The sequence below is a fragment of the Erpetoichthys calabaricus genome, chromosome 1, assembly GCF_900747795.2.
Source record: "Erpetoichthys calabaricus chromosome 1, fErpCal1.3, whole genome shotgun sequence".
NCBI lineage: Eukaryota > Metazoa > Chordata > Cladistia > Polypteriformes > Polypteridae > Erpetoichthys > Erpetoichthys calabaricus.
Window position 1 is genome coordinate 275,605,343 of NC_041394.2, and position 25,282 is coordinate 275,630,624.

Consider the following 25,282-nt stretch of genomic DNA (forward strand, 5'->3'; position numbering starts at 1 on the left):
TTCTTTATATGATAGTACCTTAATCTCTGCCAATGCAAAAAGTAACATTTAAACATTTCCCTGAATATACACGCTGCTGTGGTGGATTGCCGGCTTTCGATTCCGGCTCTCACCCCCAGGCCGCCAGGAGGAGCTCTCCCAACAGCGTGAACGTCCCCCGAGTTCCAGCAGGGCCTCATGGACTATGTAGTTTTTATACGCAGCCCTGCTGGATACCTTGGGGGCCACCAGGCGTCGCTGTAGGGGGGCTCGTAGGCTCGTATGTGCCCTATAACCCGGGAGTACGTCATGGTCACGTGACGGGAAGAAACGACGTGCTCCCGGGGTGAAGAAAAGGACTGTTTACCCTGACCCGGAAGGAATAGGGAACTGTGGACTGTTGGACAGGAACACCTCCGGGTCAGGGTGTATAAAAGGATTGTGGGAAAGCCCAGACGCTGAGCTGAGCTGGGAGGTAGGGTGGCAAGTGTCTGGGCGAGGAGGAGAGAATTGTGATTAATATTGTGAGAGTTTATTGTAATTATATGAGTGTGGAGTGGAGGGTGCTTTGTGCACGTCAAGACAAAATAAAAGAGTCTTGTACTATTATCCAGTGTCTGGAGTGGTACCTGAGGGTGTAAGAGGTGGCTCCACGCCTCTACTGCTACACTGCAAAATAATTTGCTTTATTGTATACATTTTTATCCTTTAAAAATGAGCATTAAATCTTTATTACAAAGCATTACATTCCTAAAATCTAAACACCATACATCGGAGACTGCTGTGAATAGTTTATCTATACAAGACTAGTTTTACTTTAATTTGGGTGATTTCTAACACATTGGAAACAGTGCAGTACAATTAAATAGGGTAATTAAATAGCCAAGAGCAGGAGATACCATATGGCTTCATTAGACTCAATATTTCATTTTGTGGATCACTAATTTTCAAAAGAATTTTGTCAAGTTTCAAACAAATCTTAAAATATATATAACTGTCAGTAATTCCTGCTGTAATGGTAAAAGTCCAAAATCTGTTGCATTTTCATCTACAACCTGAATTTCATTGCACACATTGGCCAGGGTCTCTGTTTTGTTTGGTTTAGTCTTGCTTTCTTGCTTGTTGTACATGCCAGGTTTTAATCCCATTGATTTTTTTTTTTCTTTTTTTTCTGATAATGTTTACGCTTGGTGGCAGAATGCCCGCTGACAATGGCTGCTCAGCTGGAGGGCTGTGCGGAGGTGATCAAACTGCTGAAGAATGGTGGTGCCCACTTGGACTTCAGGACAAAGGATGGACTGACAGCTCTACACAAGGCAGTACGGACAAAAAACCACACTGCGCTCATTGTGAGTATCCTAAACCAAAAACAACAAAACATGCAAGTCATTTATACTGTAGATCAAATATAAAAGCTGAAAAGTACAATAAAACACTTAATTAGCAGAATTGGGTGCTTTATAGAAGTAAAAAGGGTGTATTTACTTTTTGATATATGGCTGGTAGATGCTGGCATACTTTTGGTTGAAGAAATGATGACAAAGTTATGTGGTATTTATTACTGGAAATTTGATTGGTCTGTTTTCAGACTTAGAACCTTAGCACTGAGAAAGGGAACACTTACACATGAGCAAGTTCATAAATAACTCCTGTGGTAAAGACTATCAATATATACTGTACATTCATGGTTCTTTGCATAAGAAAAAAAATCTGAATAAGGCTGTAGCTGCACTTGTCTAGGGTTTTCAAGTAGTTCAAAATGCAGCTACTAAAAATGGCATTCCAGCAATTAGTATGACTCCTTGTGCAAAAACACTCCACTGTCCAAGTGTGTTTGTTTTAAAATTTTAAATGAAATTCAATAAAAACAGTTCACACAAAAAAATTAAAAAGAAAGTTGATAATACACACACAAAAAAGAAAAACATTATTGTCTATAATGTTCCATATAAGGGTTAAGTGTATGTGTAAGTGGGTTACATTTCTAAGTTTCTCTATTACCACATGCACTAGGAGCAAAGTTTAACACAAGTACCAATGTACTGTATATAATGATCAGAAAACTATATGCCCTTAATGCATTTCTGCCTAACAATTCATGTTTCTTTGTAGCTGTCGTACTCCAATCCGAGATCATTTTATTGTCTAAATATAGAAATAGCAGAGCATTAAGAACATTCCATTCATTTTTTCAGTTATGGGGGTAAACAGAATCTTCCATTATCTCTGTGAAACCTGCATTCTATTCATATTTAGCATAAATCTAGGTAAATGTGTAATTAATATTAACTTAAAAGATTTGGTTCTTATAAAGACTGTTTACTATTTGTGGTCCACCCTGGCTGGCACTGCTACCTGAACCCGGCACAGACAAGCGTGGGACACAAGTTCAAGGCACACAGGTTCCCCATTCCCACAAGCCCAGAACATTCCAAAGCACCAACACAGCACAATACAATAAGTCTTCCTTCACTCTTTTCCTTCTCCTCCACTTCTCTGGTCAAGCTTTGTTTTCTTCCTCCTCCCGACCCTGGCCCCCCGAGTAGTGGCTGCTGGCTCCTTTTATAAGGAGCCCGGAAGTGCTCCAGGTGCTTGATGACTCATTTCTGGCAGTACTTCCAGCTGTGGTGGAAGAACTGCCCATAAGGGCTCAACAGCTCCTGCTGCAGCACCCCCTGCCATGCCTGCGGATCCCAACAGGGCTGCACCAAACTTCAACTCCCATGAAGCCCTGCGGGAGTCCGAGGCACCTCTGCAACCCAGGGGGGTTGCCATCTAGCATTCCGGAGGAGGTAACGCTCTGGCCACGCTTTCTCCCCCGGTCCTCCCAGTGTGGAGGGGCCACAGGCTACACTGTTATATGTTTGCAATTATCAGCTTTACATGTCATTTCAAGGAATCAGGAATGAAAAGAATTGGTACTGACAGTTCCATGTTTATTTGTGACAAACTACTTAAGTGTGTGGCATTGGACATATTGATAAAATTATTTCCTGAATCTGCCTGGAGGGAGAGACCACCCTAGTATTTTCTGCTTTCTCTGATATGTTCTGTATGGTCCAAGTGGGAATTAGGTGTTTATTTAAATGTTTTAGTTAAATGTTAAAATGTAATTAATGGAATGTGTACACATTTATTTTACCATAAATAGAATAAAAATACCTTAGAAAATTTCAAACTGTGGAGATTAATAAATAAAACGCATCAGAAAGATCTCCTCAACTCAGCCCTTCTAGTAATATAGCTGTAGAAGAACACAAAACCAAAAAAGACCTCTTAAAGTTCCTTATATAATTAATTGTGCCATTTTCTCACTAACCATTCTCTTTATACAATCAGCAGCAGCCAATACCAGTATGATTAGACCAAAACTACCAAAAAAAGCCATCCAGATTCAATAGTATAAATAATTTTCTACACCAAAATTCGGAATCAAAAACTCAAAGCTCTGAAACCTTAAAAATGTTAAAATTAAAGCTTTAAAGAGAAAAGCAGAGAAGAAATCAAAGAGCACAGTAGAGTTAGCAGCTAATACCCCTGGCAGGACTCAGAGGTAACTGCAGTCTAAATGTCTATGGCACCTGAGAGCTGCCTTGCAGACAATAGACATGATTGAGGCTAAGGGACTGGGGGCAACAGAATGAGAACTGCATAAATAACACAAAGTTCCAAATCTCAGTTTTTCACAACAAAGCTTTTGAAGCCAATACCTACAGTAGGTAACATGTATGTTTGAACAGTGAAAACTTCTTACTGTGACAAGATAACCTGTACACTGACAGTATAATACTGCATATTCACTTGCCCTCCAAATAGCACAGCTGATAGAAAATAACATTAGAACAAGGCAGCTTGTGCACGTGCTTGTTCTTCACTCAGTGAAGTGCTAGTTAAGCTTCAGCAGGAGTTGGCTCTCAAGGTTCTTGCAGTGAAGCTGTGACAGTTTAGCAGTGAACAGGAGCCCCGCATGACTAAAAAGTCTCTCACAGGCTGCAGATGCAGGAAGTTTGTGTGTGGTCATGTGACTGCATGGCTACATCTGATTGGTGAAAGGAGTCGTGTGATTATTGTTGCTACGTCTGATTGGTGAAACAGAGTCATGTGATTATTGTTGCTACGTCTGATTGGTGAAACAGTCATGCAGTAGATCCACTGGCAGCTTCTCTCTGGCAAAAATACAGCGTATCTAATGTGTAAATGGAAAAAAGTAATGAATCGAGTGTTGCCCAATGTAGCGTAGCGGAGTAAGAGTAGCATTTCTTTTTCACAAATGTACTCAAGTAAAAGTAAAATGTATGGTGCAGTAAAACTACTCTTAGAAGTACAATTTTTTAAAAATGTTACTCAAGTAAATGTAACAGAGTAAATGGCCACAGCATCTATAAACTTCTCCCTTCCTTTCTCAGCGTCCTTGTTTTCAAATCTATACCGTTAGCTTCTGAACTATCACATTAATAATCTCCTTGTGGGTTGTGTGTTTAATTTATAGTTTGATGTCTTTTTGGAACACCATGCCTGCACCACTATATTGCATACATTAGGATGTCTTTGACTAAACCATGTGGTAATGCATGTGTTTTTTTTCCCTTTAAAAAAATAAAAATAAAAAGTAACCTTCATGTACTTTATGTGCTTAATTAACAGCTGTCTTGTTTTGTTAGATAGATCAGTGGCCTTTGCAGTTCTAGCCTTGATCTCATTTCACACCTTCCAGTGTTGGAAACAGCAAACTTAAATAAAAAAATGTTCTACCTCCTTTTTGAAAATTGTAAAATTTATCTCCATTCTTTCTTCCATGTTTTGACTATCCCTTCAAGCTGTTGCTACTTTTAATTTTTTCTAGTGTATTTTCACGTCAGAATTCATACCCAGAGGGCTTACTGCATTCAGTTTTTTAAGTAGTACTAAAGATACTAGTGCTCAGTTTAGTTCACCTCTAACATATACTGAAGGCAATATGAAAAGTTTAATTTCATGTCAATGACAGCAAATAGATCTTTCTTCCTCAGTGCTGTATCAAACAATGTTTTAAATGCCATGGACACTGCAAGAAAAAACAAATAACTACAGAGCTCTTGGGGGCCACTTTTCTCATCTGGTAACACACTGCTTCATGGAGTGACATTACAAATCCCTCAGCAGCACTCCGTAACTTCTATTGATCGGATTAAGGGGCATGGGGTCAGTGTTGTGGTGATCTGGGAACATTTAATGTAACGTTGCACACAGAGACTAAAGTTAATCCCTGTAAGCAGCGTCTTTCTTTCCAGCTACACAGGGAAAGTCCTGAGTCATTACTAACAATGGCAGGATTAGCTTTTTTTGTTGTTGTCATTTTAACAGATATCATACACATAATTTCAGATCTGTCAATAATAAAGTAGTTTAAGATATAGAACAAAAAATTACCTAACTTTTATATTATCAGTCCGGTCATGGAAATCCCTCTGACCTCTATTTTGGCCCTAGCCAAACAATTAACCCATTGAAACTAAATGAACAAATCTTAAACCTTTGTTGTTTGATAGGACTTATCCCACTACTCAATAAAATATATTGTCTTATTCTGCAAAACAATTGCATTATCTTTCAAAATGTTTTGTGTTATTTTGCAAACATATTACATTATTAGGCAAAGATATTGTCTGTTGTAGTTGGTGTCATCATGCACATGTGTTCTCTGAACGTCCTGTGTTGGTTAGCAAGGAATAGAGTAAGGATGTGCATATGTGCAGTCATGTGACAACAACCGAACAAAACTCTTAGGTATACTTTTAATCCTACATATGTGGAAGAGCAAATTTAAACAACACATTTTAGGATCACAATGAGCCAGTGATTATCTCAGAACCACTTGTTGTAAGGCATGAGGCAGCCTGCTGCTGCTGATAACACTGGGCATGCGCATGGAGGGAGAGGTAAAGAAAGAATGTAACTTGCAATCAAGGAACAATAATTGAACAAAAGGTATAGGCATATATTTAATTTTAATCAGATGAAAGTTGATTAACATTTGCTACAGATGTTTTAACACAGCCAGAGCTGGCATTCCTGACTCACTGTCTTTCAGATGATAATGCAATACCTTTGCAAACAATTAAATAATTATTGCAAAGTAATGCAAAACTTTTGTGAAATGACACAATAATTATTTTGAATGGTGTGAGTAATCTTCTGTTGTTTTCTTTAAATTAATGGAATAAAAAAAACTATTGAACTAAACTGTTGAGCTCAAGTGGGAGGCAGTCTGTTGTAGTGGTTAAGACTTTGGACTTCAAACCCTGAGGTTGTGGGTTCCAATCCTTCTATTGACACTACTGACACTGCACAAGTCACTTCACCTACCTGTGCTGGAAAAACAAAAGAAATCTCTCAAATGTTTCCAAATAAGCAATAAAAATAAACTTGCCATTACATTTTCAAAGGCCTAGAAACAATAATAAAATGGTAAAAAAAAAAGATATCAATAAGTAATGTAAATAACATACCATAGTGAAAATTTAAACATTGTGTCATGAAAAAGGTTTAAATTATAAAATAAAAATGTATGAGGTATAGCAAAAGAAATAATATTAATTGTGTAAAACATAATTGTCAAAATAAGCAAAAAAGTATTAGCCACAATCAAGGTATCAGCTATAGGCGTTGCAGCTTTCTCCCATCTTGCATATAAAATATAATGATTATTTTTTTTAAATGACTCTCACAGGTAAAAACAACTAACATCACCATAAAATACAGTGTTTTCACTAATATTTTGTAATTAATATGAATAAGTATGTTCTAGTTAAGCACTTTTAATGTGTACTTTTAATCTCCAGTAAATAACTGATGTGTTACAATCTCATCTGTGTAAGGCTATTTTTGTTTATTGCTTGTTTAATTATCATTCTTTAATAAGCAGTGGATTCAGAAAGGATTCATGTTCTGCATCTGTGTTGTGGATTTCATTTTAAATGGATACATTTGTCAGTTTTTGCCATCAATCTGTGCATATTTTTAAAAACATTTGGAAATTTATTCAAAATCAAAAACTGGAGCACTTAACTGTGTCTAGAGGAAAAATATATTTCAAGCACGTTCATTTTGTCTCTGTAATAGTATGGTCTTAAAGCACTCAGTGACCGCAGTGTTACTATGAGCTCAAAGTTAACTCAACCACCGCATACAGAGCATGTTTGTTCATGACAAGAGGAACAGTAAACTTTCCAAAAGTGTCTGCCCTTCAGCAGTGCACAGGTACTGCTGTTTTATGAAGTGCATCCTACAGGGCAGAGGAGCACTTCACGTTCACCACTTTTTTCACCCCTTATCAATATAGCATTTTGTTACCTGCCTCTTTAATGAAACAGTTAAATGATATTTTATTTTAGTAGCCAAACATTTTTCACTGACAAATAAGTCTACTAAATCTTTAAAAATGTCAATTCTCCTAAAAAAAAAGAGGAAAGTACCAGTTTGAACATAACAAATCCACCAGAGAAGGTGTTTGGAATAGTGGTATATTTGATACTTCTCAGATACAACAAACAATGTATTCCACTGGGAAATATAGTTCTTACATTTACATTTATCAATAATTATAAAAGAGCTTAACCTGCCACTTTTGTTGAAAGCTACATATTAGCATAGGTGTTGGCAGTTAAGGAGCAGCCGCATTTACTGTCAGACACTTAGAACAAGAAACGTGAAAACCAGTAATCTTGATAAGTGCTTGTCAAACAGTCACATAGAGTAAATGCAATTGTTCACCATCCTAAAGATGTTTTGGAAAAATTCAGATAAAAATTCCTGAATAATCATGTCTACAGGAATATAAGCAAGGGACACAGAAGAAGCTATCACAGAGTATTTCTGCCTCTTACAATGCCTTACATGCTTAAAATGGTTTAATAGAGAAACTTATTTATTCTGACCACTACATTTGCTATATTACTCATCTAAATAGAAAGGAAAACAAAAAAATGCAGAGCATTTACCATTTAAAAGGCAAAGACAGATATAAGATGTCTTCAATTTCACATTTTAAAATGTTCAGACAACAATAAATATAAATTACTGTTTTTTTTTGCATTACAGGGTTGCAAAGGGTCATAGTCTATCCTAGCAGCAACAATGCAGAAAGCAAGCATGAATGGATTCCCATCCATCACCTGCAATTCTCACATCTATGCTAACATTACCTCATAGCTGGGCCAGTTTAGCACTCCCAGTTAACTCCCAGTTTAAATTTAAGAAATGATTTTTCATAAGAAAGTTTTACAGATATAGAGATGATGTACCCTCCACACCAATAGAACCCCAGATGCCAGTCTAGCTAGTCGAGATGTTTTTTTTTTTTTTTTTGCTTTCATTATCCTCCCTTTGGTTGGTCATACAGCAACACAGGGTGACCTTTTTATGGTTTAGTGTGAAGGTGTACCCTGCAATGACACTGATTTTGTCTATGTTTAGTTTTGTCCTTTTCAGAATATCCTATTGGGTTCAGGAAAGACACAGGCTGCACCTCACCCAGTACTGGGTTAAATCTGAATATGGACAAGTATTTGTAAATATGCACAATCCTCTAAAACTGATCTTTGGGAAAAGTGCTATATAAAATACATTTAATATAATTATGTGTTTCATTGTATCTTTTGAAATTGGCGATTGTTCAAATCAGGCCCCCTTGAAAGGTTTAAAGCTCATTGATGAGAAGTGGTGAGTGACTGAAACCTGCTGATATCAGACCCACAATAGCACATTTAGGTAAAGACATGATAGAATGAGTAAGCTGGTGTGTGTGTTTTGAATATTTTGGCTCTATGGGAGAATCCATGTTGTTAATTTGAGCTGTAGATAACACAAAACAAGAATTTCAGTTTTGTTGTAATTCAGCATTAGGACCTCAATTAGCAACTATTCCCTGATCATTTTATGTCAGGCTATGAGTTTATCTATGGCTGATGTTCATTTAGAAGCAATCTTCAAGTATCCAGTTCTGTGTGTACACCATCAGACACTTAGCACAAGAATCAAGAACAAGACGTATTTGATGTCATATCTATTCCTAACAATTAAAGTATTTTGTTTTGTTTTGGCAGACATTGTTAGACCTGGGTGCATCTCCTGACTACAAGGACAGCAGAGGCTTAAGTCCATTATACCACAGTTCCATGGTGGGAGGAGATCCATATTGTTGTGAATTACTACTTCATGATCATGCAGTGGTGGGATGTGTGGATGAAAATGGCTGGCAAGAAATACATCAGGTAAAATTTTGTAATTGTTAATTCATGTATACTTTTGTATAGCATTTGGGAGTGTATGCAGTGCTGAAATGTAAGAATATATTCCTCTCCATGATGGCTTTTATAACTCAGCAGAAAAAGATAAATATATAGAATGTGCTTCTCTGGTGCTACACAGTTGTGCAATTGTAATTATCTTGAATATGAAATACTCATATGCATTCACTTTTAATAGCTTTATTTTCTTTTGGCTCATACTTTGCTTGAGGCAAGTTGTTTCTGGATAATCCTTTGTTTTTATAGCGTTAGCTTCCCTTTTTTGCATTTTATTAAACTTAATTGCACCAGTCACTGTTCAGACCCAAAGGATATTTCTCACTAAGTTCAGTAAGTTCAATATTTCCTAATTTTGCAAATGTATGCACTCAGATAATACTCCAGTAACTTGACCCATTCAGTTTGCTGCCCTTTTGTTTTACACTAAAGCAGAGGTTAATTTGTGCTTGTCGCTTTTGTGATAACTGATGTAGCTTCTGTATATTACAAAAAATGATTGTGGTGGTATTTAGAGCTTTGTTTGATTTTTGGGTTGTGATGGTGAGTTGTGTTCATCATTTTGACAGACTTAAATGAAGACTCCTACTGGCTAACTAACAGCTACAAATTAACATGCATTAAGTGACCAATTCACTTTAGTAGCTATTTCCAGAAAACTATCTATTGAACATTTGAATGGCACAGCAGATGGATGGATATCCCTCTTTACTTGCTTTCTTCATGCCTCATAACTAAATACACTTATTAAGTAATGTTTGTTTCTCATGTTACTTCCTCTAGTAGTTTCTTTCGCTGCCATGTTTTGAGATACAGAAGGCAAGCATGCATTTTACATGATCATTTTTGTTGAGTAAGGCAGCAAAAATCTGCAAATGGTCATAAATTCACTCTCAAAATGTGTTTCTAAGCTATTGTGAAAGGCAAATAAGGAAGCAGAGAAAATTGGTGTGCCAATAAGGTAACCCCTTTTACTGCAAGTGTCCAGAAAATAAAACAAAAATGGGCAAATGGTGGTGTAACAGAAAACAGGCGTAAAAGCTGTCTCTTAAGCCTCAGCGGCTTCTCAAAATACTTGGCTCTATCAAGCAGGCCTGGTCCAGGGAGCTCGTACATGTGGCACATTATTCCTTCAATCTTCCTGGTGCCCATGGATTTGTACCATTCCGACTAGGAGGGGTGACTTATTTGACTTATTGGGCATGACTGGAGTGCCCTCCTTGGACAGCTTCTCAGAGCTAAGCCAGAGAAAAGAGATGATATGGTTAACATTGGTGCCTCCTCTTGTCCCAGCAGGTGATTATATACCTTAGCACAGCCCATGTTTGACACTGTATATGAGTGTACAAAACAAAAGTCACATAACAGGATTAATGGCAAATTTTCATTTGCAATGCACATTGTAAGACTGATCCTCCTACCTGCAGTCAACTCCATTCACTACAAACATTCATTCTTTAGTATAAATATTGGGTGTTATGGTCAGCACTATGAATTACACCTTATAAAGTATTAATGCTAGCTACAAAAATTGAAAAAGAAAATTAGATGCAGTCACATACATGTCATTGTTTCTTCTGCCTGTTTTTTGTGGTGTGGGTTGCAGTTTGTTGCTCCTCTGGGGAATGGCTGTACACTCAGTGGGCAGTTGAAAAAAATATTCCCAGTGTGACCTTTGGTTTGTTACCAGTGGACTGGCCTGATAAACATATGACTGAAGGATCCATACTAGATAATAAAAATTCTTAAACTGGTTTCTCTCAATCCATAGGAGACAAAGATGTACTACTCCGAGTCTTACTGGATTGTGGGGTTCCTCTGAGAATTGTTTTGAATTAGATTTCTAAACTTCAATTACTGAGACCGGATTAGTTCTGCTTCTTGGCCCACAGCTTTCTTTTTCTCATGGGTTCTCTGTTTCCGGTAAAGACAACCTCCCTAACAGAGACTCATGGAGTAAAGAAGAGCAGTGTAACAAAGAGGAAAGCATTTTTAAACACCCACAAATTGAACAGATTAAAAGAAAAGTAAACTGGAAGGAACGGGACAAACTATAGCTGACCTACATGGTGTATATTTGGAGCAGTGTGTGTCTCTAAAGTCGACCATGGAATTCGTAATTGTTGTCTCCTTTCCATGTCATCTAATTTCACAACTATGCCCTGTTAGCTTCCTCTGGATCTGCCGAATTTAGCCATAGATAAATTAATGTTGTGAAGCACAAACGAGGGAGAGGAGAACCAAAGAAAAGTTGGGGTTTCAACTGGTCCAGTGTTAAATGGAATTTTCATGGCTAAATGGCTTTTATGTGTAAGAAAAAAACTTTTTTGAAAATTCAGATAGATTAACTGTCCTCTGCCCAAGTTGACATTAATTAAAATGATTTAATTTACTGTATTATATATAGTACAGAGTAACGGGAATTGTGGAAGAAAGGTGAAAAGAGAGTGCAGGCAGGGTGGAATGGGTGGAGAAGAGTGTCAGGAATAATTTGTGACAGACGGGTATCAGCAAGAGTGAAAGGGAAGGTCTACAGGATGGTAGTGAGACCAGTTATGTTATATGGGTTGGAGACGGTGGCACTGGCTGCTAAGATTTGCATTGGGTGTAATGAGGATTAGAAATGAGTACATTAGATGGTCGGCTCAGGTTGGACGGTTGGGAGACAAAGTCAGAGAGGTGAGATTGAGTTGGTTTGGACATGTGCAGAGGAGACATGCTGGGTATATTGGGAGAAAGATGCTAAGGATAGAGCTGCCAGGGAAGAGGAGAAGAGGAAGGCCTAAGAGAAGGTTTATGGATATGGTGAGAGAGGACATGCAGGTGATGGGTGTAACAGAACAAGATGCAGAGTACAGAATGATATGGAACAAGATGATCCGCTGTGGCAACCCCTAACGGGAGCAGCCGAAAGAAGAAGACTGTATTATATACAGTATTACTAAATATCGCTAAATGTTATTTTCTTTTAGCAGCTCTAGTGTTTGCTTGCTTTAGGTTGCACATGAAATTATCTAATCGTGTATCATCCCAGACGAGTGAGTAGTAATTGTATTGTTTATCTTGTTAACTTTACCCATGTATTCATTAGCTTCAGTAAAGCATTAACAAAGTTTGAACAGTTTGTATTTTTCAAAAGTTTATGGGGACACTGCATTTTCTTCTCATACAATATAGAAAATGATGACCAAGAATACTCTAAATTGCATGAATTGATATTTGGTTATATAACGTCAGTGTCTCATTTGAGGGAATGTGTTAATAAATATGCTGATTTAGCTCCTCGCCCACATGCTCATAGTCTCAATGACATTAAAAGCTAACTGCCACATTTTAGTAGGGGTCCTTAGATTCACTAATATATTATGCACCTTTACTGTCAAAGTTTTCTTTATGTAATTATTGTAAAATGTATTTTAATGGTCATAACTTCAAAATAGTTTCTATATGCGATTCTTTATTTCAGCAGTTGTTCCTGTATTTCACAAATAGCTATGCACAGTAGTTGGCATATCTGTCAAAGTTTGATAATTGTATTTTTTCAAGAAAATATTTGATCCACGGAAACCACTATGCCTCTTTATATGCTCAATAATAAGTAATGATGATAATTCTGTTTTAATCAATTTATTTCAATTTCCAACCTTTGCCTTATTATTCCCAACATATCACTCTCCCAAAAAAAGCACAGTTGTGAATTCTTAAGTCTTTGGATAGATGCTTAATTATTTCATTTTATTCTATGTTATGATGTATTTATGAACTTTTTGTAATGAATTGGTATATTTTTTCCATGGATTTTGAGAAATTTGATTCTTTTATTTTGACAATTTGCAATGTTTTAAGGTATTTCTAAATTTATCAAATCTTAGCACATTGCTATTTTAGTTTTCTTACAGACACCGTCTTTTGAGAAAAAAACACTGTAACTAATCCCATTGACAATGTGTGACAATTGTTGCAACGGTGTAAAATTACATATCATAGACTTTCTGCCAACCCAAGATTCTGGATATTCACGCCAAACTTTTGTAGCAATTAGTTAGTGTTGAAGAACAGTTTAAAGTATTAGACTCTTTTTGCATTCTCCAAGATTTAAGTTTTGTTTTGGCTACCTTTGGTTTTGGTAACGATCCCTATTAGGCCCTGATTTTGATTTTGTAACATCCATCTTATGTTCCTTTTAAAGATAATTTTTCTGCCATTTCTGCACCTTTGGCAGAGCATTTTTTAAATATACTCTTCTTCTTTTGAAACTGACTGCTTAAGTATTTTGTGACATGATTAAAAATGTTTATTTGCTAAAATAGATTAATTTTCTCTGGAATTGTGAGAAAGCCAGTGGCAGCTTGTGCTCTGACTGTAGGCATTAATAAGTTGCTTAAGGAAAATAGGAGTGAAACCATTCATGGCATTTTGCATTAGTAGAAGCTGTTTTAAAATTATCTTTTCAAGTAACAGGAAACCAATGTACTTTCTTAAGAAGTCAGCTAACCTGATTGTGCTTCCTGGTTCCATTTATGATTATTGCTGCAGCATTTTGAATTAACCTCAGTGTGTAAACAAAATGATTTGAATGAAGTGTTGTAGTAATCAATACTGCAGTATAAAGAACAAATAAATTTACTTAAATGGGCTTTTCATATTAAGAAACCACCCTCAGTTTCTTGAACCTAAAATACTGCAGAGAGTAAGGTGGGTTTCCTTAATGCTTAGGATTGATCTCATGCCTATAAGAAAAGCCTTTAATAGTCTCTCTGATAGAGCATAAATTAGATGTGTAGCACATCATGTATAAAAAACTAATGTATCTTCTTGATATCTCAAGAGCTTCTTTAAACAAAATTTAGTATATGGTTTAGTCTTGAATGACCAAAGTAAAGTTAAGAGCATAGAGATGACTGTATTATGTTACTGAAAGAGGAATTTCCACCCCCTAATATATACTGTGAAAAAAATGAAAGGAACACTTTTTAATCAGAGTATAGCATCAAGTCAATGAAACTTCTGGGATATGATCTGGTCGATTAAGTAGCTGAGGGGGTTGTTAATCAGTTTCAGCTGCTTTGGTGCTAATGACATTAACTACAGGTACACTAGAGGGGCAACAATGAGACGACCCCCAAAACAGGAATGGTTTAACAGGTGGAGGCCACTGACATTTTTCCCTCCTCATCTTTTCTGTTTTTTTCACTAGTTTTCCATTTGGCTACAGTCACTGTCACTAATAGTACCATGAGGTGATACCTGGACCTTATAGAAATTGCACAGGTAGTCCAACTTCTCCAGGATGGCACATCAATATGTGCCATTGCCACAAGGTTTGCTGTGTCTCCCAGCACAGTCTCAAGGGCATGAAGGAGATTCCAGAAGACAGGCAGTTACTCTAGGAGAGCTGGACAGGGCCGTAGAACGTCCTTAACCCATCAGCAGGACTGGTATCTGCTCCTTTGGGCAAGGAGGAACAGGATGAGCACTGCCAGATCCCTACAAAATGACCTCCAGCAGGCCACTGGTGTGAATGTCTCTGACCAAACAATCAGAAACAGACTTCATGAGGGTGGTCTGACGGCCCGACGTCCTCTAGTGGGCCCTGTGCTCACTGCCCAGCACCGTGGAGCTTGATTGGCATTTGCTATTGAAAACTAGAATTGGCAAGTCGATCACTGGCACCCTGTGCTTTTCACAGATGAGAGCATGTTCACCCTGAGCACGTGTGACAGACATGAAAGGGTCTGGAAAAGCCGTGGAGAACGTTATGCTGCCAGTAACATCGTTCAGCATGACCTGTTTGGTGGTGGCTCAGTGATGGTCTGGGGAGGCATATCCATGGAGGGATGCACAGACCTCTACAGGGCTAGACAATGGCACCTTGACTGCCATTAGGTATCAGGATGAAATCCTTGGACCCATTGTCAGACCCTATGCTGGTGCAATGGGTCCTGGGTTCCTCCTGGTGTACGACAGCGCCTGGCCTCATGTGGTGAGAGTATGCAAGCAGTTCCTAGGGGATGAAGGAATTGATACCATTGACTGGCCCCCATGCTCACCTGACCTAAATCCAATAGAACACCTCTGGGACATTATGTTTCGACCCATCCAACGTCTCAAGGTTGCACCTCAGACTGCCCAGGAGCTCAGTGATGCCCTGGTCCACATCTAAGAGGAGATCCCCCAGGACACCATCCATCGTCTCATTAGGAGCATGCCCAGACGTTGTCAGTCATGCATACAAGCATGTGGGGGCCATACAAACTACTGAGTACGATTTTGAGTTGCTGCAATGAAATTTCAGCAAAATGAACTAGCCTGCCGCATCATTATTTCACTTTAACTTCTGGGGTGTCCTTGAATTCAGCATCCTTGTGGCATCCTTTTGTACCTAACACATTACCCAGTCCATATCAGTATAGATATTCAGCATGATTTTTTCCCCATTGAGATCTGATGTGTTTTCCAAGTGTTCCTTTAATTTTTTGAGCAGTTTTCTAACACCAACCATAATTCTTTGCTGGTTTACCTTCTCAGATTAGTTATTTAGTGATGAATAACCCCACAGCCCTGCTCAGGATTAAGCAGGCCTAGGAAATAGTCTGGTTTGGTGGTGTTTGATGAACGATAAATGCAGAAATATTCTTAGGTTTTACTAATAAATCTAAATTAGTGTTTTTACCATATGACTGGAAATAAATAAGTTTTCCGATATTATCCTAATAACAACATACTGATAAGACATTATTTTCAAAGTGGCCATACAGCAAACTTTTGAAATAAACCAAAATTAAATATGATTATTTCCACAATCAACTCTATATTCATCAATATGACAGTTGTCATACAATTAAATGAAAAGTCATCTCTTGGGATTGCTTATGGAAATTCAAAATAAATAATTGTTAATTTACATTGATTCATTTTAAAAGCTTTAGTGGATTCTGCCTGCTTAATACTGGCATTTCACTGAGCCAGAAGAAAATATAGTTGTCTTGTAGCTGAACTGTTATTCACATACAGTACAGTACATTTTGTCTAAGACTCATATCACAAACTCTGAAACTTTAACCCGATTACTGCTGGAAACCAAATTATCATTCAGAGATATCATTTAGTAATTTAAAGATATTTCTAATTAATTTACAGATAGCCTCAAATATTTTCCAATATTCTAAATATATACGATATATATGATATAAACAGTATATACTGTATTATATTCCCATGTGATTGCTAGTATTTAGGATTAATTGATTGATGTATGTTAAAATTCTTGCATTGCATATTTAGTCATCACGATGGCATCATTTATTCTGATTTTTTTTTTAGAGGCCCTTGTGATATTGTGCTCTGTGAAAGCTGCTGTATAAAACAAATATTGTTTGATTAATTGGTCTAAAACAATAGATAACTGAATAGTTTTTAAAATGATTTGCTGTTAGCTTGAATGTGATGGATTGGTTAGTTTGTATTACTGTTTTAAAATTTAGAAAAATAGGAATCTGTCTATCCTTTTTGTCTGCAATATGTCTGCCTATTGTAAGGAGCATTGCAGCTGAACACTTTATAAGAATTTTCTGATTAATTTCAGAATTAAGATTTTTTAGCTTTGCTCTTATTTAAGCAAAAGTAGAAATATTCACTTTTTTTACTGAATATGCTGTATGGCATCAAAATCAGTGTACAAGTGCATTCTGGGTTAGGAATAATCATAGGTGCTGTAAAGTGCAGGAAGGCACTTTATTCAATAAGTGAAGTATTGTATTTTATTCCAGCATCATCCTAAATAGCCTTTATAATATGAATAATTAGGATGATGTTTGGATATGTTTGAATTTTTATATTGTACCTATCTGCATTGTTCTAATTCTTCATATATATAAACTATTTTACATTCAACTTTGATTTGTCAGGTACAATGTAAGGCTTCAGCTGCCTTCAGACTATCTATTAATCTTCCTAATTTATTGTCAATTTGAAAATTTAACATACTCAGTTGCTACATGTTTATCTATATAATAAAAATTTAATAAAACAGTTTAGCCAGTACTTTTCCTTCTGTGACTCAACATGTGGCACATTAGTTTTAAAAAAGGTCCTTAAATCTTACACCATTTTTTTCTTGGTTTAATCCAATTCTCTACATCTTTGGGAATAACTCCCCAAATCTTTCCCACTCATTATTTGACATTGCAATTGTAATGTTTGTCATACTGCATATAATATAGAAAACTTCTTTTTTCTTTTAATTTCTTCTCACTTCTATGTGCAATCCACCCTCTACATCTTGTTCGTTCCTGCACCGCCTGCCTAATATAACTACAGTATAGAGAAAATATTCTAAAACATGCAACAGTCTGGCGCAGAATTAAACTTTCAGAAGTCACATGATTCAAATTTTTGGGGAAAAATATTTCTGAAGTTACTTGCCCATTTCTTGATGCTCTGATATTTCAAAATGCAGTGCTGTGGTTTTCTTTTTCCTTATAGGTTAGAATGCTACAGATTTTGTCACAACAGGATTCAGTGCAGGTCACTACCTTTAAAGGAAGCAATTTTTGTCAACTATGAAAAACATTATAAAAGTTCATTTAAATGGTATTACAACCAAAAATGCAAACATACAAAATATATTACATGTACTTGAAAAGTAGGAAGTGAGCAAGATAGTACATCAAAAATGCAAGGATAAAGAGCTATTTTAGAAGATGCTGTAAAAGTGATATTGTAATATCTGTTTTATAATGTTTTCTCTTCTCCTACTGGCTGGCTTTTAATATTGGAATTGAAGAAAACCCTTACCAGATTTCAGTAAAGTGTTTGAGAAATCAGGGGCTACAAAGCTGAATGAGTGTGCACACAGAGTAATGGAGAGGGGATTTGGATATTCCATTTCACAGCCTTGTAAATGAGAGCCTCTCGAGGAGTATTCAAAAATGAATAGAGAGTCAAGGGTTTTCATGGTTAAGCAATTATGTACATATGAAATGTGGCAGCGATGTTTTGTTTTAGTTATAGTATGCCAACACCTCTTATAAAATGAGAAAATATTAACATAATGGATGATTTGCAGGTGATTCATAGACAAAAGAATGAATTTGATTTTGCGTAAAATAAGGTCTACAAAAAATGCATTAGACCTCCATTTACCCCCTTTTAACATGCAAATTCCTTTCTTGCTGATGCATTCTCTATGTTCCGGATGTTTGTTAAGACCTGAGTTAACTTTTCCCCAATTTTGAGATGTACCATCTCCTTAAAGATCAGCATAATGTTTTCAGCTTTGGCTTTGCCTTTCCCTCCTAAGCACTTTAATTTGTACAGAATGCCACCTTCCTTTTTGATTCATATGCTATAAACATGCTGGATGATCTAAGAAAAGATTAAAATCCTTGTGCTAAATGAAGTTTGATGCCCTCCACTCATATTTATGGGGAATTAAAAAACTAACATTGAAAAGTCTGAATGAAGACCATGACTCTTCCTGTGAATGTTCTGTATTTCTTTTTGAGATAATTTCCTCAGTGATAATTTGAATTCAACTTTTAGTGACAGATGGCTGCAAAATGATGAGATCTCAAACTGAAAACTGAAATTCCCTTGATTAAAGCTTTTTTGTTTTGGATTCTGAAGCTAGTAGAAATGCACTCTGGCTTCCCTTATCTGCAATGCAGAGCATACAAAGGTAAAATTAATTAAAACTGGTGTTTGGCTTTTGATTAATGTGATAGCAACATCATTAATTATTCTGAATTCTAAGACATTTCTCCATATTCTTGGAAAAATGAATGTGTTGAATAAGGCATAGTGAAAAAATGAGTATCTTGTTCAGGATCATATATCAGTATATCAGCCAGTCAGGATATTGACGCGTGTCATTAAAGTGATAATTAAATTTATTCATTGCATAAATAGAGTAACAAATTTATTGTTTAAAATAATTTGTAATTATGTAAAAACACATTTTTGATTTTGGAACATTTTCCATCAGTACAAGCTTAGCATTTTGCTTCTGATCACATTTGTATTTGTTTGCTACCTTTGATCTTTTTTATTATCTCTTATATATGTTTCTCTTCTGGTTCGTCCTGCTTCCACTTCAAAACCGGTCCCTCCCACACGCAGCCGACACGGCATTTCTTGATTCCTATTTGTCCTCTTCCATGTCATGCACTACATGGAACCCCGGGTTACGAGTTTAATCCGTTCCAGAACCAACCTCGTAACCCAATCTGCTCGTAAACCGAACGAAATAAAAATAATTTAATTATTTTTAATTATTTAAAATAATGGAATGAGATTAATCCGTTCCAGCCCTCCCAAAAAGTCCCCAAAATATCATAAATAATGGAAAAAAACATGTTTTTAAATAAGAAACAAACATCAAAATACTGTATTAGTAAATACAGTTAAATAAAAGATAAACCAACTTAAGAAAATGTAACCTTACCTTGGCGGCAGACGATTGCAGTTAACGGAGAGCGGCTGAGGAAGGAGGGAGGGAGGGAGGACTAGAGGACTGGCTGCATTTTTGGCACCTTCACATCAAAAAAAAACTAAAATTGCACTTTCTTAACTGTACGTACGTACATGAATTGTAAAAAAAATAAACTTTCCTAACTTTAAACTTAGCCTAACACTTAACATTACGTACGTATGATTTTTTTTTTATGCTAATCATCTGTTTTTGCCTTTTTGGCTGCACTTTCGGCAGCTTCACTTATAGCAGTTTCAGTTTTAGTATAAAGATACCTATGCAACGACGTTTGCTTTTGCCTGCTTTTTAAAAGCTTACGGAAGTGAGCCAAGCAGGTGTCATCATAATTTGCTGCAGAACGACTAGTTGCAACTTTTTCTGGATGTTTCTTTTTAATGAAACTTGTAACCTTCTCCCACATTCCTAGCACTTCTTTAATTTCACTTGTCGAAATTTCCTCTGTCTCGACCTCCTCCTCACTACTGCTGATCTCTTGCAGAGCCTCCATACGTTGCATGTCCTGCAGCTCAAGCAACTCCTGTGTTGAGAGTTCCTCCTCATGTTCCTCGACAAGCTCGTTGATATCACCCTCGTCAACCTGCAGACCCATCGACTTGCCAAGGGACACGATTTCATGCACTGGATCTACGTCGGGCACGTTGGTCTCGGTCTCGGTCTCAGTATCAAGACCAAATCCTTTAAAGTCCCTCGCTGCAACCACATCAGGCCATAACTTCTTCCATGCAGAATTCAGTGTTCTTCTGGTCACTTCTTTCCACGCCAGGTCAATCATGCATAGGCATTGCACGATGTTGTAATGTTCTTTCCAGAATTCTCGGAGTGTTAGCTCCGTATTTTCTGTCACATCGAAGCATCGTTTGAACAGATGCTTCGTGTAGAGCTTTTTGAAATTGGAAATGACCTGCTGATCCGTCGGTTGCAGGATTGAAGTCGTGTTGGGTGGGAGGTAGAGGACTTTTATGAATTGATATTCTTCCCGGATGTTGTCTTGGAGACCGGGCGGGTGGGCTGGAGCATTGTCGAGGACGAGTAATGCTTGCAGAGGCAGTTTGTTTTCTTGAAGATACTTCTTCACCGCAGGTCCAAAGCGGAGATTTACCCAGTCGATGAAGAACTGCCGCGTTTACGCTTCAGTTCTTTTATCTGATTTTACTTGTGAGGATCTTGACACATTTCTCTTATTAGTGCATTAATAACAAAATATTTTGACTTGTACCTGGAATGGAGGGAGTAACTATGTTTATGTACACTTCTTGTGGTCAAATATACATTCGACAGATAGCCCTTTTGACACAGCTATTTTCACAGAGTAAAGCTGAAGAGAAATAACAACTTTTATGTAACATCAGAAGCTTCTAAAAATAATCAAAAGAAAACATCTTCTATTTTTTTGGTTTGCATTAATTCTAAAAGACATGGTTTAAATCACTAGGATTACCATGCATTTCACCATATGTAGCAAATCTGTGACAACAAACAGCAGCAATCTAATTTTTTCTGAAGGCAGGCATTTAAAACTAGTTGTCATTAGTTTTGGGTTACCCATGATGGTTAACTCAAGAAGCCAAATGGTGATCCAACGCACATACACTCAGGCATGGGGCAATCACTACTTTATGTAGGCACACATGCACTGTCAAACGCAAGAGTGCAGACATGCCTTATAGGTTCCTGGGAGGTTACAGTTGGGTGGTAGGGTGTTTTCTTGTTTGGAAATAGCATCAAGCAGATCAGGCATTAATAGTTGTTCAATGGAGACTACCAACTGTTGAAGATGTCTTAGACAGTGCTTCACATATAGAAATGACCCCCACTACCCTTGATGTGTGCCATTCAGGATTACTGTTGAGACCACACCATCCTCTGTGTCATTATTCAGTCCAAACTTGCTAGTATAAGTCCACAGAAACAGAAAAGGACTCACTCATCAAAATCTGGCCCTGTTACTGTTGTGACATCCACCAACTTTTATATCTATAAAACATAGAGTCTGTTGTTACTCTCCAAGTGACTTGCTTTGCAGGCAGAAAATTAAGCATCATCCCACTATGCCTGCATGGCCATGTGAAACATTTAGAAGGCAGGTTTGCTAAAACCGCATGTTCTAACAATGTTCCAGAGGAGCAGCCATGGGCATCTCACTACCTCCCCTGGGACGCTTGGTGGCAGCCTCCCTGGCTGATGATGGTTCCTCAGTTTCCCGCAGGGTTTCATGGGAGATGGAGTTCTCTACAACCCTGTGGGGCTCTGGGGTGGGCGCCAGGGGGTGCTGCATGGAGCCAGGAACCCACCTCAACATCTCTGCAGCCCCACCCGGAAGTGCAATTAGCCACAGGTGATGAAGCACCTGGAGCACTTCCGGGTGGGCTATAAAAAGGGCCAGCAACCACCACTCAGGAGCCAGAATTGGGAGGAAGAGGACGAGGTTGCCTGGGAGGAGTGGTGGTGCCAGAAGAAGAACTTGTTTGCTGCATTAAGTGCTTGTGGGACTGTGTTGGGCCCGTGGGACACGGGGAAGGCGTGCCCCATGGCTGAAGAGAAATAAAAAGTCTGTTTATTTTACACGTGCCTCTGCATCAGTCTGTGCCGAGTCGGGCGCTATATAGCACCTTTTACAACATCCATTTCTAAAAAGAATAACAGCAAGTGAAGCATCATGAAGGTTCGGTGTATCAACCCAGCTTATAGGAATCCAGTTGGCTAATGAAGTTAGTTTTAAGGATAAAGTATGCAGTTGTCTTTGGTTCCACACTCTGTCCTGCTGGTTTTAGAAATGACAATTACTTTCTGTTACCCGGGCTACTTATGCTGTCAGAGGCGCAAGGGTATGATTGCGAGGCAACGTAACTTGTGATGTCCTTTTGCCTTTATCAGGCTATGATGTCCAGCATCAAGTGACTGAGTGTTATATTGTCATTTTGGTAATTTTTGTGAAAGAAACTCTTCACTCCAGAAGACATAAATGAAAGAAAGCAAAATACCCCCTATAGTTAGCATTTAGCCCTTATAACAGTGCTTTCAATGCATACAAACATAATTTATACTTTAGACACTTTTAGTAAAGCTGGTCTCATAGAAATGCATAATGGAGCATTTTGTGCTTTAAAAGGTGTGCCTTAATACATGGTTTTGTATTTTTTTCCTCTGTTACTGCAAAACTCTCATTGCAATATCTAGTATTATCTCCTTTTCATAGTCAAGAGCATATTGTTGTTTATCTTTATAGTTGTGGCTGTGCATCATGTGTTGACAAGTCTTCCAAACACTGGAAGCACATTTTAGGCCATCTTAAAATTAGTCAATTAGTGTTCATGTTATTTATATGTAAATTCCGCTCTACTTTCTTTTTGTAGAAAATGGTCTGTGACCCTGTCATACCAATTGGGAGTATTGTTCAGAGACTTGACTTGTTTCCCCTCAATGTCCAGCAGAGCAAGGTTGCTTAAACAGATTTGGCCTATTGTGTTGTGGCTCTACGACTTGGCTCATTTTAAGCAGAAGAATCTCTTCTTTACAACTGCTGATGTAGCACCACTTGTTGCCACTAAAAACAATAGCTTATATAGCTGAGGCATTGCACTATCCAGCTCCATATCTTTAAAACACACCAAGAAATCACGCAGCTTAACCTGGCTGGCTAGTCCCCCTACCAAACAACCACAACCTAGTTTGAAATAAACAATCGAACTTTACTAAACTGAAACAAGGAGCAAACTCAAGAACGTCATATTTATGTTTTCATTTACAGTGGGATATACACAAATGAAAATAGTGGGCTATATCACTAACAAATAACAGATTACAAGCATCAGCTTCACTTGACAAAAATCCACATGGGATTGGACTTGAAATGCTCCTAAGCCAAAATGCTGTCAATCAAAAAGAGGTCCAGCCACTATGACAGTTCCTCCAATCATCATGAATCAGCCCAACATCCAATGCTCCATTTATTCCCAGAGACGCTGAGCTTCCCTGGAAATGATGTTTTGAAACATTTCTCGGAACAATCTGTGGAACAACAGTAAAGGTTAGGGTTACATTTTTTTGTCAAAAAACGTAAAAAGCTTTGCATTTTATGGCTCAAGAAATTACATTTTTATTTTTTACTGTAAAACCTGCCAAACACTAAAAGTATGCAGTCAGAAGTGTAAAAAGTATAATAATAATGCAAATACAAACGAGCATCATCTTTGGATCCATCAGTATCACTTTCAGTTTCACTGTCCATTTCAATTGTACTGCCTGAAGACAGATTGTTAGGTGCCAGGCTGAGGAGCAGAACTGACAAGGTAATCTTCTCTGAAATTCTGCCTGTGCCATGCACCAGTCCAGGTAAGACTGAGGAGATTAGAAAGCTTAACACATGGCTCAAAACTTGGTGAAGAATAGAAGGGTATAGGTTTATGGGGCATTGGGAATCCTTTTGGAACAGATGGGACATTTTCCACCACAACAGGTTATTTCTGAACCACAGGGTCACCAATATGTTGGGGAGGTGTATGAGTAGGTTAGTTGAAGATTGTTTAAACTAGGGAATGGGGAGCAGGGTATTAGGATAGGCCAGATTTAGAACCGTACAAGGAGGAACAATAATGTAAAACTAAAAATTAATAGTAATGAAAATTCTGACCCAACATTTAAATGTAAAAGTAAAATGAGTAACACATTAAAATAGCTTGCCTTAATGTTAGAAGTATCAAAAATAAAAACCAGTGAGTTGGAGTTGTATGTAGAGGAGCACAATTGTGGTATTATAGCAATAATGGAAACCTGGCTAAATATCAATGATGGGAATGAGTATAGAATGAATTATTATTATTATTATTATAGAGGGATACACATTTTAGGAAGGATAGACAGAACAGTAAAGGAGATGGGGTTGCTGTTTATGTCAAACAGAATTTAAAAGCAAGTCCTTTTCAGTTGGATGACGAGCCTCATCCTAGTGAGGACAAGTGGCTTCTCCTGGAAAGCATTAGGTAAAGAGGTCTTATTTTAATGCAGTGGGCTGGCACCCTGCCTGGTGTTTGTTCCTGCCTTGTGCCCTGTGATTCCTGGGTTTGTCTCCAACAGACCTCCGTGACCCTGTGTTAGGATATACTGGGTTGGATAATGGATGGATGGATGGGTCTTATTTTAGGAGTGTGTTATAGACCACACACCTTTTTAGTAATATTAAAAAGGCATGTTACAGGGGGATATTATATTCATGGGAGACTTAAACCAAATATTAACTGGGATAACCTTGCAAATAGCTGAGCACAAGAGCAGGAGTTTTTGGAAGTAATCAGTGACTGTTTTTTAACACAGTATGTTAAAGCACCATGCAAGGTGAAGCCTGTTTAGTTTTAGATTTTTGTAATAATCAGGATAGAATTGAGGGTGTGTAGTTCACTGAATCACTAGGGTCAAGTGACCATAATGTAAGTGTTTTGTAAGAGTACGGATGCAAAGACTAATACTGTTTAAGTTTAACTTTCGTAGAGCCAATTTTTAGCAAATGCAGAAATGTCTAAGGAGATTAGAC

General features: G+C 37.5%; 1 protein-coding gene across 14 annotated transcripts in view; it reads left to right on the top strand.

Annotated features, from left to right (window-relative positions):
• shank3a (SH3 and multiple ankyrin repeat domains 3a) overlaps nt 1-25,282 on the top strand; it is a 1,882,192-nt gene that overhangs the window by 878,763 nt on the left and 978,147 nt on the right. For all 14 annotated transcript variants that reach the window (XM_051931529.1, XM_051931540.1, XM_051931542.1 and 11 more), the window contains 2 exons: nt 1,177-1,328; nt 9,063-9,230. In XM_051931529.1, the coding sequence (XP_051787489.1) occupies nt 1,177-1,328; nt 9,063-9,230 (320 nt within the window). The remainder of the gene's footprint in view (nt 1-1,176; nt 1,329-9,062; nt 9,231-25,282) is intronic.